The sequence below is a fragment of the Hibiscus syriacus genome, unplaced genomic scaffold (genome assembly GCF_006381635.1).
Source record: "Hibiscus syriacus cultivar Baekdansim isolate YM2019G1 unplaced genomic scaffold, ASM638163v2 tig00117026_pilon, whole genome shotgun sequence".
NCBI lineage: Eukaryota > Viridiplantae > Streptophyta > Magnoliopsida > Malvales > Malvaceae > Hibiscus > Hibiscus syriacus.
This window is the reverse complement of record NW_024063529.1, coordinates 886,751-902,649: the sequence shown is the minus strand read 5'-3', so window position 1 is coordinate 902,649 and position 15,899 is coordinate 886,751. Positions and strand designations below refer to the sequence as shown.

The following is a 15,899-nucleotide window of genomic DNA, read 5'->3' as shown; positions in this document are numbered from 1 at the left end:
ACAGTCAAAAGAATTGTATAATGGTTGGACAAGAGCTAATAACCTTGTGAATTCTTGGATCTTGAATTAATGAATTTTGTTTTCAAAGAAATTGCAGCAAGTCTTCTTTATCATTCTACTGCTGCTGTAATATGGAAAGATCTTGAAGATAGATTCCAACAGTTAAACTGGCTATGCATCTTCCATCTCAAGAAGAAACTCAACGAGTTAGACCAAGGATTGATTTCTGTTAGCACTTATTACACTCGGCTTAAAATCATCTGGGATGAATTATTTCTGTCAAACCAGTTTGTTCTTGTTTGCAATACACCTGTGGAGGTGTTCGCAAAATATTAGATGATAGTTAAAGAGAGCAAACAATGTAGTTTTTAATGGGGCTTCATGAGCTGTATGCTCATATTCGTGCTCAGATTTTGTTAAGGTTTTTTTTCTTGGATTTTACAAGAAGAAAATCAAAGATCAATTTTCTTATCTGCTCCAGAAGTTGTTTTTACTGTTAAAGCTTCCTACTCAACAAGAAAGTCTCGATCATATTGTACTCATTGTCATTTGTTAAGGACAAGTGTTATAAGCTGCATGGTTATCCTCCAGGTTATGGTACTCGCTCTAAGAATTCATGTTTCGCATACTAATGTCGTTTCTGAATCTTCTTTAGGATATGCTCGTACTAATAATAATGGTAACATCAATGGCACCGAAAATATTAATGGTGATGCAACTGATTCTTTAACCATACAGCAATGTCAACAATTTATCGTTATGCTAACCACACAATTGCAGACTGCCTCCATTTCTGATGTACCTTCTACATCCATAAATCTTTCTATGCAAGGTAAGATAATTTTATCTTATATAAATAGCTTAGCTTCTTCTTGTACTTGTAACTATTGGATAATTGATTCAGAGGCATATTTGTTGTTTTAAAAGTTTTTTTTAAGACCTTATCTTCTATTAAAAATAATTCTATTATACTTCCTAATCAGACAATAGTTTATGTTACTCTAGCTGGCACAGTTCGTTTACCTTCTCAATTGGTTCTTAAAAATGTCTTGTTTATTCCTAAGTTCAAGTTTAACCGTTTATCTTCTCAATTGGTTCGTTTATGTTACTATGCAAAGGGGTCTCGGAATGAAGAAATTGGAGCTACAAAATGCCGCTTTTTTAATGAAGATAGCTTACAACATTTTACATAAGGAAGAAAAGCTTTGGATTAGCATTCTTCGAACTAAATATAAATGGACGGTGGGTATACTGAACTCTGTTGATTGAAAAGAATTGTTCCCGCCTATGGAAAGGGATTTCCACAGTTTAGAATGATGTCCGAAAAAGCCTTGTTTGAAACATTGGTGATGCTTGTTGCGTGGGCTTTTGGGGTGATGCATGACTTGACGATATGGGTCCATTACATGATCATTTTGTGGATTAGTCGATGAGGGACTCACTTCCTAGTCGGCGTGTTGCTTCCAGGGTTGATTGGAATGGGGAGTGGCGTTGGTCAATTATTAACAATATTCTGAGGGATTCTATTTTGCTCCACCTGGCAGCTATGATGCCTCCGCTGCCAAGTAATAGGATGGATGTACCGGGCTGGAAATGAAGAGTCGATCTTTATTTCTCGGTTAAATCTACTTATGCCATACGATTAGGTGAACCATGTGATTATCCGCACAAAGTTTGGGAGGCTATTGCAAAGTATCATGGGTTACAATGGATTAAACTTTTTCTATGGTTGTTATCTTGTGAGTGTATTCTCACTAATGCCGAACGTGTTCGTCGTCACATGAGCACGGATGATTATTGTGGCGTTTGCGGGAGTAATAATTGATCATCATTTTTGGAATTGCTCTTCAGCGATTGCAATTTAGCCTAGTGTTGTGAAAATGGATAAGCTGTCGGATTTCCTTTCGAGGCACATCAATAACTGGATTCAGATTAATTTAACGTCACCGCAATTTTATGCGCGCGAGGAGGCTGACTGTGATCTCCTTTTTGATGCTATCATTTGGTCTATATGGCTTCAAAGTAATAAGAAGATATTTGATCCTGACCACTTTGATGGGGAGAATGTTTTGTTGAAGAGCAGGTGGTTCCAACGTGAAGCTCTTCAAGATTTTAATTCAGCCATGACAACAATTATGAATCCCAGTCGAGATAATAACGTTAGCATTCGATGGTATCCATCTCTCCAAAAATTGGTGTAAGGTGAATATCGATGTTGCCCGTGATAGTACTACTGGTGCTTCTTCGTACCTGAAAAGGCGATTGGCTGCTTGGGTTTTCCAAAAACATTGGCATTTGCTTGGTTGTTGAAGCGGAGTTCGGGGGTGTGTATGAAGTCTTGGTTCATTCTTGGAACCTTGGCGAGAGACAAGTAATTGTGGAGGTAGACAGTTTGGAGATTAATCAACTCATCGAAAAGAAAACTCAAGCTAGCATTTGTTTCACCCTTCTTGATCGTGTGTTTGATCTGATGAGGAGAGATTAGAGTGTTCGCTTCACTCGTGTTTACAGGGATGCTAATCAAGTTGCAGATAGACGTACAAATAATTGCACATCTTCTTCAGCTAGATGTTAACAATGCATTTTTGAATGAAAAACTTAATGTAGAAGTATACATAAAACTGCCACTTGGATATTGCTTAGATGATTCAAGAAACATGGAGTGCAGGTTAAATAAATCTCTTTATAGTTTAAAACAAGCATCTAGACAGTGGTTTCATGCTTTCTCTCAAGTTATTATCAAGTGTGAATCTTTACAATATCCATCGCAACATATTTTCTTTACCAAAAGGTTCTGATGACAGTTTTGTAGCACTTCTTGTTTATGTAAATGATGTAGTACTCCTTGCAGCTAAGAACCAGAACTATTAAATGATGTTCAGACTTTTCTTCAGCACCATTTTAAGCTAAAGAACATAAGTCCTTTGAAATACTTTATTGGTTTTGAAATGGCTCAAAATGCTACTAAAATCTTTGTCACAAAGTCAGCTTTAGAAAAGAACCAGTAAGAAACCTGCTGATTTACCAATTGTTCCATCTCATAAATTTAGTGTTTATGAAGGCGAATTATTTTTTGATCCTCAAATATATCGAATGTTAATTGGAAAGTTATTATATCCAACTCATATGAGACCTGACGTCACATATGTTGTCCATTTATTAAACCATTTTGTTTCTTCTCCTCAACAACCTCATCTTGCAGTTGTTTATCATCTCTTATCATATGTTAAGAGGTCTCCGGGTCTTGGTCCTTTTTTTTTTAGCAAGTAACAATTTACAGCTCAGCGTGTTTGTGGATGTTGATTACAGTTCATGTCCTGATACTCACTAATCCACCACTGATTATTATACATATATTGGTAATTGTCTCATTTCATGGAAATCTAAAAAAAACAACAAACAGTGATTCTGTGAAGCAGAATATCGAACAATGGCTTCCGCTACTCGTAAGCTAGTATAGATTGCAGCTCTTCTTTCTTCCTTTTACGTTTCTGTCTTGAATGCTGCGCTTTTTTGTGACGATCAACCAGTCATCTATCTAGCTTCGAATCAAGTTTTTCATGAATACAGTAAACACATTGAAGTTGACTGTCACTTCATTCACGACTAGGTCACTATTGGTTTTATCAAACCTTTTCACGTTCGATCTATTAATAAGTTAGCAGACATTTTCACCAAAAACACTTTCTTCACCAAATTTTACAAACTTTATGGTCAAGTGGGATTTCTCAACATTCATCGGTCTCCATATTGAGGGAATGTTACAACTAATATTTTAGTAGGATAGTTCACGTTAGTTAGGTTTAACAGCTTATATGTATAGGGAAGTTGTACTCTTAAATTGTAAAGTGAGATCTTTATATACTTAGCAAGTTTGGTTAATAAAGAAGATTTTTTTTCACTTCTTATCTTTGATATTTTCTAAGGTTTAGGGTTTATTTTAAGGACATTTGAGGGTCATACGCTCAAAATATGCCAGATTACTTATAGAAACTATGTTTAAACTATGGCCTTGCTTGCTAAGATGATTGTATTCTTTTCCTTCATTTAAAAAATGGAAAGGTTTTTAACGAAGGATTCATCCTTAATGGATTATCAATAAAATTTATCATTGTCGAGCGAATAGTAGTTAGGGGTGTCAAAAGGATCCGTCCTTCGAAATCATCTTTGTTGACCAGCTTTGTCATGCTATCGGCCAACCTGTGTACTCCGCATCGTACCTGTGACATTGTTATTATCCATTTCCTCTTCATTAACTCTTGTATGTGCTGAAGTATGGTCGGCGATGTCCCTCTTTATGTACTTCGAGTCAGCAAACGATATGCTTCCCCGCTATCTACTTCAAGGATTACCTTCCTTTCTCCTTTGTCCCGTACATGCGATAAGCCCTCTAGTGCCCCCAAAGCTCGGCTTCGACTACAGTGCAAATTCCCACTGCTCTAGGGAAACCTTGCATTCATTCTCCATTGTTGCTTTTTATTACTCCCACGCAAAAGGCATAACCGTCCGCTAAATCCTCTTCCCGTCCATGTTAACTTTAACCCACTCGATCGGTGGAGCCTCCCAATCCTTGATTTTTTTAGACATCACGTAGGGATAAAGTTTGAATTAAATATTGATAAGGTCGAAATATTAGATTATTTAAAAAAAATATAAAGACTTATTAGGTATTTAAATTTAAAATTCAGCATGAACCAAGTGACCTTAGTGATTAAGGGATTGTTGTTAATCTTGAGGTCTCGAGTTCGAATACTATGCATGTAGGGATATGAGCGTTAATTGTCAAATGGTTGAAAATCTTTATACATATACTACATTGTCTTCACTCTATATTTATATAAAAAACCTCAAAATTTTAAACTTACAATGACCTAAGTTGTAATTAGACAAAAAATTTGAGAACACGGACTTATCCTTCTTTAGTTCGATCCCTACTTGATTAAATATTTAATGAATTTTTTATGTTTTAAATTAAAATATTTATTTTTATACTAACTAAAATATTATTAAACCAAAATTAAATAGAATATACAAATTTTAAGAGGCTCCTTGGCCGCCAACAGAGGTCCGTCTCTGACATCAGGCCTTCTTGTTATTGTGGTTGATTCCTTGTCTCGGATACTTTGGATTGTAGTCTGTTCCCATGCTCCATCGACTGTTGTCCGTTCCATCTTCGCCGGGTAGATTTCTATGTTTCCATAGTGCCCATAGTAGTGAATATATCTTATTTTTAATAAATTAACCATTTTTTTTTATAAAATTCAACTAGGGTATAAAAACTTAGTAAACGACTTTTGCACAACATACGGAACTGAGCCGTTTCCCGAGCGCATGAATACATTTAATTATTGGATATAAATATATAGCAAAAAATACATAAACAATCGGATCTAATTGTAAATCCCAAAAAGAAAAATGAATGCCTAAAACCAACAGTTAATGTAATTAAAGAGTTCGATGGGAACAGCTGCGTAATGAATATCTTGCAAATTATTGGTGCCGACAAACATGGACCACTTTTCAAAATATTGCAAATTAATGAACACAATTATAAAATTACTGCTAGTGTTTTAACATAGTATTGCTCCTCATAAAAACAAGTGCAAAGTGAGATTGAATTGAATTTGGACCCACACATTTGAAATTTAGGAGAAAAATTAACCTTCTTATCCCCAATTTGATACCTACTCCCTCCGCTTCAATTTAGATATGCACAAAAATCACATAATTATTAGTTTTCTTAAATAAATTTTGAGTTTGATTTGGAGTAGATTTAGATTTTGTAGTTGGGTTTTAATCAAAATCTCTTATTCAAAATAAATAAAAACTTAATAGGCTATATGTTTACAACTTTTTAATGTTTCCTTTTTTATGAAAATAATGGATTTTTTTCATGCTCTTGTAGTATAATTTTTTATCTTCTTGTAATATATTTTCATTTTTTTTAAGATTGAGTTTAACGTTCTCTTTTTAGTTGGTGTTTATTTGATTATCTTAGATTTGAAATTTCAGATTGATTGATAGGTGCGAAAAATCACCCCATATAGTTCATGCATGAGTCATAATAAAGTCCATAGTCAACGTGTCATTATCGCTATATTTATTTTTATGTTAATGTAATAGTGTTAAAGATGCTTATCATTTATCGTCAACAATGGTATTTGTTTTTTTAATTAAAAGTTTAGGTCAGTGGTAGGTCCTTCAATTCAGGGCTAAATCATACCTAAAACTCAATTGTGATATACATAAGACTTTACATGTTGTCCACAAAGTGTGACAGTGGTGTGATTCAAACTTTGCCTTACAAGCTTAAATTTTTGAATCCCAACCACTTATGCCTTACTATAATAATTGTTTGGATCTATTATATTTTCAAGTTCTCTTGAATTTTTTAACCCTTTCTATGTATGATCTTACTTTCGTTATTTGGAGGTTAGTTTGTGCTCTCTAATGATTCCATGAAGAATAATTTACTAAGGTGATTAGTCTACTTTAATTTTTTTTATAAATTTATAATTTTTAAAATTATAACTTTATTATATTTTCTATTTATTTATTCAACAAAACTAATTGATGTTATTAATTAAAAATGTTTATGTAGGTGATTTTTTTCACATAATCGAAAATTATTTTCTTTATGTAACATGACTATATCATATTTATCCTTAAATCTATGGAAAACATGTATTTGATAATTCATATATTATATTTACACAGGGATGGACTTAGATAGGAGCGACTGGGGATGAACACCATATTTGAAAATTTTAAAATTATCACATACTTTAAATCTTTTATATCTTTTTATTGAAAACATATTTTCGCTACCTAAAATTTTATAAATTCAAGTTCACTACCTAACATAAAATTTTGTGTTTGTTTCTATGTCTATATATTTGTTATGCTATAATCATATTTTAAATTTATATAAAATTAGGTAGGTTAAAAGTAGGGATGGACATGGGAGTCGAACATGACGGGTTTCGATCCGATTTGATCAGATATGATTTTTTTTAAAATTTGGGTTGGGTCAGATTTAGGGTGAAAAATACCCAACCCAAGCTAAAACAATTATAGTTTTACCTTATATATTTAGGGATAATTACAATAATACACATCTATATATTATTTTATTTCAAGTAAATCTTTATTTTTACTATTTTTATTGAATAAAAATAATATTTTTAATAAATATATTATTACAGGCCGGGTTTGAATTTTATCTAAAAAAAATGGGTCATGTTCAGATTGGGTGAAGGTATATATTCTTTGGATCAGGTTCGGATCGGAAGGAGGATTTATAATTTTCAAGTTGATGGACCGAAAACCAGACCTGACCGACTCATGGCCATCCCTAGTTAATAACTACCCAATAAGGAAGATCCTTTTAACTAATAAAATCTTGGATCGTTAGAGTTTCATGCTTGAATTTCTAAGCTATGTACAAGTTAATTAGTTTAGGTTAACATGAATTAAATAATTTCTCTTATTTTTTTTCTTAAAAAATATTGTTGTTCACCTATACTCTTATATTGGTTTAAATAGTCAAATAAATTAATAAATAATCGAATTTAATTAATATTAATTAAATTATCGAAATTCCTAAAAATATTTAATTGTTAATAAATCAATCTCTTATAAAAATAATTAACCTCTATAGATAAAGATGATCAAGAGAGGATGGGTGAGAGTGACTACTCCTTAAAAATTCCATATTCTTAAATATTTTAGATATTTTTTGGTATTCTTTATTAAAAATTTATTTTATTCTCTAAAATTTTATAAATTTGTCTTCTCTTTAAAAATTTATAGATTTACATCTCTAACATAAAATTTTATTCTATCACTATCTATGGAGTATGATAAATTCTAATAATATTAAAAAAAATTGATTCAATAATTAATGTAAGTTTATGTTACTTTGTTTATAATTGAATTACTTTTTTTTAAATAAAATTTTAAAAAAGACAAAAAATTAAAAATTAAAATATTTTTAATAGATTCAAATATAAAAAATATCATTAAACCTTAATTAATTATCTTAATTACTACAAAAATCAATCATCTACCATGATGAACGGCTAAAGGCACCAACGCTGACAAAGGGGTAGCAGAAGGAGTAGGACCCTGAGAAGGAGCCGGCGAATTCCTACAAAGAGGACACGTGGCATTCATCCGCAGCCAGTCATCAATACAATCGACATGGAAACAATGATTGCAATCTGGTATGCACCGTATTTGATCCTTAGCTCCATACTCTATCAAGCAAATGCAACACGCCCCGTCGTTCGGCCCCGGCAGCCGCTGGCTCTCGCCTAATACGATCTTCGGATACGACTCGATGATCGGACCGTCGAGGCCTAATACCACCGTAGCAATCTCCACTGATTCCTCGTCGGCAATGCTACGATACGTACAATCGCTGTTGCTTCGTCGGCAACTTCGATTGTTGTTGCTTCCGCTAGCTTTAACTCTCACGCAAGCGTAGGAAGCGAGCATGATAGTGGAGACTAGTACGAGGATGCTAACAGCAATTGCTATGCCGTAACCGAGACCGAAGCCGGTTGTCGAAACCGACGGATCCGCCGTGGACATGAGTGGATGTTACTGGCTACCGCCGACTAAACTGTGTGAAGAAAGGGAAGAGAAAGAGAGGGCGAGATCTGGAGATTATGGCTTTCGAAGTGTGAGCTAAAATGGAGGTGGTTGATTGGGGGCAGGTGGGCTGAGGCCCACCCTGGTTCGCGGGAAAAAATTAATTCCAGCTTTGGAGTTTGAAATTTATTGTTTTCAAGGCAATTAGATAATTTAATATTTCTTTAAAAAGGAAAAAAAATATTCCATTAATAATACAAAAAATTAACTACTCCCATAATCACCGAACTATTACTAAGATTGTGCTTTTGAGACACGACTTTAAAATTTTATGATTCTGCCATTAGACTAATGGTCTTGTATCATTTCAGTTATTGGTGATTGGAGAATATTTTCTTTGAATCAGTGCATGTGTGTGTGTGTTTTTTGAAATAAATTCGTTTTATTTTTGGTTTTATCGATTATAAAAAATTATTATTTATACATATGTTAGTATTATTAATCAACATATTAGAAAAAAGTTGGGATGACGATCAAAACTTACATTTGAAAGTGTAATTAAAGGTGACAAACAAAAGGATATAAACCAACACAGATCAACTTGTAGATTCAGATTATTTTAGTCTAAGATTATCTGGAGTTTGGAAATTTTCTAATCTTCAGATTTTTTAAGTACAATTTTTTTTGGATTTGGAGTTTTTGGACCTATACTTTTCCTTATTTAATTTTTGGGTTCATATTATGATAGATTCGGAACAATTTGAATCATATGAACTTAACAAGTTCAAATAATTTTAATATTTTATACCAGATGAGTAATTTGAATAATTAATTTTACTTTTATATAATGATAACTGGACTTGGGAAATTTGACCCATACCCGATTACCCAAATAGATTTATCCGATCCGAGATTCGAACAGGATGACCCAAAATTGATCCGAAATAACTCGAATTGAACCTAAGTTGGATCGAATTTTAGTTGGGCCGAAAGTAACCCGAACTGAAAAACCCCAAATTGAAAGCAACTCGATTTTAGTTTACCCATATTCGATCTGAATCGATCTATTTTTAGCATTGATAAATAGTGAAATGATGTATGTTTTATTCTCATTTTATATTATACTACTAGTTAACCATCACTTTAATAATAGTTTAATGGTTTAGTCATCTTTCCTCGGTTAAAAGACCATCTCTATATCTAATGAAATAACTTCTAGCTCTGAGTTTGAACTGTGAATATATTCACATAAAATTTTTGATTTTAAAGACTTGTTGATTAGATTGGTTAAAATTAAAATTTCTAACTCTAAATTTGGTATGTGACAATATATATTCACGTAAAATTCTTGAATTATAAGTGACAAAGAGAATCATCGAAAGTTATGACGACAAAGAGTAATAATGATTGACACAAAATTCTAAAAGTTGACTCTAATTTATATAATTAGAACTAAATTAATAGAATGTATAAATAATATAAATTAAGTGTATAATTATACTATTTTTAATTCTCATATCATCTTCTCCATTAAATATTATCAATTAACGGCTTGATTGATATAATTTAAAATCCTCTAATAATTAAGTGGTCATGAATATATTATGACCAAAAATTTAATCTCTTTTTATTTCCAAAAAGTTAATCCACTGGTTGGAGTCAAAATTATATTCCAAATTATTAGCATATTATAACGTCCAAATAATAATAATAATAATAATAATAATAATTTAATAGATTTTCATTAATTTCATTGTGTGACAATTTACTATTTTGAAACCTCGTTTAAAAATTAAAGTCAAACTGAAAATACATTCAAATTTAGCAGAAATTATTCAACAAGATTACCAATTAGACTTTAACTTTGAAATCAAACTAGAGGGACTAAATACCTAAAATTTAAAACTGAGTGTCTAAATTTCAAAAGTATAAAGAGTACAAGGACCAGAGCCATAATTAGACCAAAAATAAGTGTTACTAAAATATCTGGGTGGACGTAAATTGCATTCTTATGCGTGTATCTGTTCAAGTACTATCCATCTGCTTTGCTTTCCTTAATCTAGATGCTGTTTGATCTCTGTTAGGTTCAATTCTCTTTTGAAGGTTCTAGCTTTTTTGATGGAATCTCGCACATGGATGCAGTGGCTTTGTTTTTCTACTGTTCGGTTCAATTGTGCCATAGCTTGGAGAAAAATGTAGGGTTGGGTATTTGTTTTATTGTCTGTAACTCTTTATGTTGAGGTTCCTTCAGGAGATACTAGGTGTGTATTTGTGTACTTAGTTACGGGCTGCTATAGTGTCGTTGTTCGATCTGTGTACTGATGTAATGTGGGTCTTGGCTGTTTATTATTTCCCATTCCAAGGTATACTCTTTTTCCTCCAAATAGGTTTAGGGAGGTTTTTTAACGAGATCATTGGGGTGGTGTACTTTGTGAATTCTAATACAAAGTACCCATTTTTCAAAAAAAAACACACATTTTGTTCTAAATCAATTTCTTTTAAGTTTGAGCTCAACTCAAGAATTGTCATTTTGCTATCAAACTAATTTTTCATCAAAAAATTGTTGACAAAACAAAATGAATGTTAAAGCTAAATGGGATACTTTTAACAAATTTAGGACTATTTTGGAGACATTGTCTATTAGAATGTAAGATTTCATCCTGAAATCTCAAGTTTCAATCGAGCTAAGGTATTTGAACATTAATTTTCGAGAGTCTCGATGTCGGTTCGATAAAAGAAAATGTCCTTTACCATAAATAAACTTTCCGCAACCTGTGCTCGTCGACGTTTATTCCGCGTCCCAGTTCGGAATGTTAGCCGTTGCTTCATTTACCGTCTTCACAAGGGTCACCTACAGACAGTAATTAGAATACAATGAAACCGGATCAGAATCAAACTACAAATGCATAAGTACATGCAAAAGAAAAGGGCTAAAACGGACTTGGAAAACCGATTCATAAACGAGTTCGTATCAGTTACTAACTAAAATGAACGTATTCGATGAGAAGAATCCCTCGAATACATTCGAGCCATACCCTAACTCGGACTTTGCTTTGAACTATCTAATTGTTTTTCTTTGGTTCTATGAAGCTGAAGTTCAACCGAACAAAACTTGAATTTACTACATTTTGACCAGACGGGTCCTCAGCTTAGGTTGGCCAAGTCGAGCTAAAAAAAGAGTGCGATGACTTGCACTAGTAGAAAAAACCCTTTTAATGACGCGCATTGCGCGTCATCTATGGGTGCGGATGACACACATTTGTCTGTCGTTGAAGTCACCGACATGAATTTCAGATGACAAAAGTGAAATTGTTCAAAATTTTACCGGTAAGAGGCAAACATGAGTCAAGATATAAAAGATGTTTAAATTTTGCAACAATATCTTACTTTATTTGTGATCTCTAGATGACGCCAAAGCTCTTCATCATGTTCCATATCTAAACTTAAGTCCAAAGGGGTGAAACACTAAATTCACATGAAATAATAAAAGAAAAGAAGAAGATGGTTACCTGATTAGATTTTGCAAGTTGCGAGTCCCTAAAGAAAAATTAGTGTAAAAATAAGAATCAAGTCAATAGTTCAGTGATCTTTTACTAGAAGATGGTTACCTGACAAAGTTTAACCGGAAATTAGTGTAAAAATTAGATTACAACATCAAGATATTCTTTTACTAGCTCTCTCCACACTTGCAACTGAAGTGCAAGTTTTGAAGCACATGATATCTTTTATCAATGTGTTTACCTGTTGCACATACACGACAACCTCCAAGCGCATAGCTGAGTTTCTCTTGAAGTATAAAAAGACGTGAACATGATTAAATGCCCTCAAGACACTTGCATGATGCTTAACAAGATTGTAAATTCCAATGCCTGCTAAAGAACAAAACCATATGAACAAAGCAGGGCCTACAACAAGTCCTACTTGAATTGTTCCAAACTTCTGTACACTGAACAAAATTACAAGAAAGGCAACCGATATCATCACCACTTCATCTGCAAATAAAGAAAATAAAATAAGGAAACACAATAGTTAATGACTATTTACCTGTAATAATATAGAAAATCATAAAGGAACATAAACCATAGGATGTAAAGGAGGGAAGGCAAAAGAAAAAAAGAAAAAAAGGTCATATTGTTTCTAATACATACAGATTTAACATTTAGCTAGACTATAAACTCTAGTCCGACTAAAGTTAAACTATCATTACAAACAACACATGATCACGAAAAAGGCAACTGCAGAAACACAATGAAGAATTGTAGACTCATGATCAAACTATAAGATCTACAGGTTAATAACCATCGCATGATATATTCAAAATAACAAATAATTTTCAATAACATACAAGTTAAATTATGCTAAATATTCCTAGCCAAAAAGGTCAATTAGAAACAGGAATGTCCTCTTTAACAGTATTTACTAACAAACAGTGAAATGTGAGTCAGCAAAGCAATAATGTTTTATAGAGTTGATAACAACATGGAATAATAGCTTACTTTGTTCAATTGCACCAACTCCAACCTTCAGACCACCAACAGAAGACATAACTACAAATAAAAATGCAAAAGTTATCATCTAAAAATTAAAAATGAAAATAGATTTAATAAAAAAAGTTATGTTGTATTCTACCATAGCATGATTCCGTAAACAAAAGAGATGAAAGAACAGTAACACATAAAACCTGACATTGTTGGGGTAACAACCCCATCAGCTATTACCATAGAAGTGCCAACAAGCACTAACATCAGAAGAAGTTTGTTCAGAGTCAATGGAGTCTCTAGTCTCTCCTTTATTTTAAGTGATCTCTCGAGCTCAGGAGACGGTACCTTTAGCATGAAGCAAGATATTCGGGTATCTGATGGAACCAGATTCGGGAGAAGACTGACCTTAGCATGCCGAGAAATCAATGAGTACAAATGCAAAAGTACCACCTTCAAGAAAAAAGTAGCAACAAATGATGTAAAACAGTTGACAAGGAATATATACTAAACATATTTGTTTAAGGCCTACATAAAAGAATGAAAGATCATAAAATACAGCAACAAAAGATGTCAAATAGTTGACATGGAATTAATATTTAACATATTTGTTTAAGGCCTGCATAAAAGATCATAAACAGGGACTTGATTGGGATTGAGGAACATCTGGCATACCTTCACCGTCATCATTAGCCCAAAGAACGATAAGGACATATTTGACAAGCGGAATCACGAGTAGAGTGTATAGAACTAGTGATAGTTCTCCAATAACATATTCATCTCCGTTGATAGGTGCCTTGCTAAACATCACACTAAACGTATATAAAGGACTTGTTCCAACATCACCAAATACAACACCAAGAGTCTGAAACGCATGCATTATTATCCTTCCAATACCAAAGTCCTGAGATCAAAAGTCAAGTATACACATAAAAGTAAGCTGCAAAATTAAAGCACATTAAAAAAAGGTATGCCTCAATGCGATAAAGTTAGATTCCAAACAAATTCGATTTTTCAAGTTTACAAACAGAGGACTGATTTATTGCATTAGCATCATGAAACAAGAACAATATACCTCGTAGTCACTTCTATGCGCGCCATGGACTTCGAGAGCTTCAACGTCGAAAGAATCAATGCGCGGTTCGGTGCGAATCAAATGCTGCACCGGACTATCCTCGTCTTCGGAATCTACTCCAGCTCCATACGATACATATGTATTATCTTCCTCGTTCTCGATCTCAGATTCGTCTTCGCCTGGGAACACCCAACGAGATTCCAACGAATCCATCAAGCCTGATCCTACTGCTCTTCTAATCTCTCCTCCTCCTCCTCTATCCGACGATGAACCTCCGCCGGCCTCCTCTGCCATTGAGAAAACAAATGATTCATAAGAGATTCGATGAACATCTATTTTTTCTTGGGAGATTTTTTATTTTTTGAGATGAGAGATTTGGACACACATGTATGTCGGGGAAGAAGCGGGAAAGGATGAGAATAAGGGGAGAATTAAAAGACGACTTTTACAGATGACACACAATTAAAATTGTACTCCGTGTTTTTACAAATTTTTTGGATTATGACTATTAAATATGACACATATTATTGTAAGTCATAAATCGTTCAGATTTTAAAAAACATGACATTTTTTTATGACACACATATTTTACAAGTCATAAATTAGCGTGTGTCATCGTTTGTGTGTCATTAAAGATATATTTTCTTGTAGTTGCCTCGACTTTACAAACCAATCACCGAGAAAACAAAGAACAACTCAGAGTGAACAAAAACCACAATACATGCCGGTACAGGGAGAATCGGACCCTAGAACACAATATCGGTCCTTATGGTCCGTGGCACTTCTTAGCACTGATACTTAAAAGTACATACCACACTTTCAGGGACCCCCGGTGGAGGCAAGGGGATATTCCGTGGTGGTGGTTCTCGTAGATATGACCTCTTGTCGAATCCCCACTAGCTGATTTTACCATATGTTAACTCGCCCTGAAAGTTAAATGACAAATAAATAAAGTTTAAGCAATATTGTGGAAACAAGTTAATTCAAACTAAATCAGGTCTGATGTCGTACCCAGAACGGTTTACCTTCATGTTGTAGTCACATCCATAGGTGTAATGAATTATGAACTTTTTCCCCATCTCCAGATCTCATTGTGGCTGAATTATGAACAAATAATAAAATGCCACGAGACGCATCGATGAACACTAAACCGAAGACGGAATGCTTCATGAAAAGTGAAAACGTTTAGAAAATCAGGTGACATACCTGAAGCATGAAGTCTTTTCGGACAATGTGTTGCACGACATGCAACGCCGACGCCACAGCATACGCATACCTTCGGTTTTTCATACATGTCGGTACCGAAAATATGTGTGTCCAACGTGCATTCAGGCAATGGTATGGAGATATATATGAAAAAAAACTTGGAAAATATTTGAGGATACCCATGTCGGACGCAACACCATATACGACACTCTAGCTCTAGGTTGAGTCCGAGTAAGATCGCCAATACTTACATTTCTAGCACCCACCCGAAAGCTTTATCGGTCTCTGGAATAAAGGCGATCAGGGAATTTGAAATTACTAAACAAGAAATTTTGCCAAAAACAAACAAGTAATCCCGCCACAAATGTTCTGCATTCATTTATACAGCAGATGAAAACTTCCATGCATACAACAAATGCATTCTTTCAAGTTATATCGATCTATAATTGATTCGAGATAATTAAGGTTCATGACAACCTATGAGGAATCTAATCCCACTTGTAACATAGTCTAATGATGCTGAATATCGGATGACTGACATTTCT

The 15,899-nt window shown here is 33.6% G+C and overlaps 2 protein-coding genes across 2 annotated transcripts; both read right to left on the bottom strand.

The window, feature by feature from the left end:
• Positions 1-8,061: 8,061 nt before the first annotated feature.
• LOC120196057 (putative RING-H2 finger protein ATL69) lies at positions 8,062-8,799 on the bottom strand. Its single transcript, XM_039197950.1, has one exon. It carries the CDS (start codon positions 8,593-8,595, stop codon positions 8,062-8,064), a length of 534 nt encoding a protein of 177 aa, XP_039053881.1. The 5' UTR covers positions 8,596-8,799.
• Positions 8,800-12,419: 3,620 nt separating this feature from the next.
• LOC120196042 (potassium transporter 7-like) lies at positions 12,420-14,279 on the bottom strand. The gene is made up of 6 exons (XM_039197938.1): positions 14,149-14,279; positions 13,749-13,977; positions 13,277-13,526; positions 13,092-13,142; positions 12,580-12,587; positions 12,420-12,464 (listed from the first exon to the last, which is right to left on the bottom strand). The coding sequence occupies exons 2-6, from the start codon at positions 13,785-13,787 to the stop codon at positions 12,420-12,422; spliced, it is 393 nt and encodes a 130-aa protein (XP_039053869.1). The 5' UTR covers positions 13,788-13,977; positions 14,149-14,279.
• Positions 14,280-15,899: the final 1,620 nt, after the last annotated feature.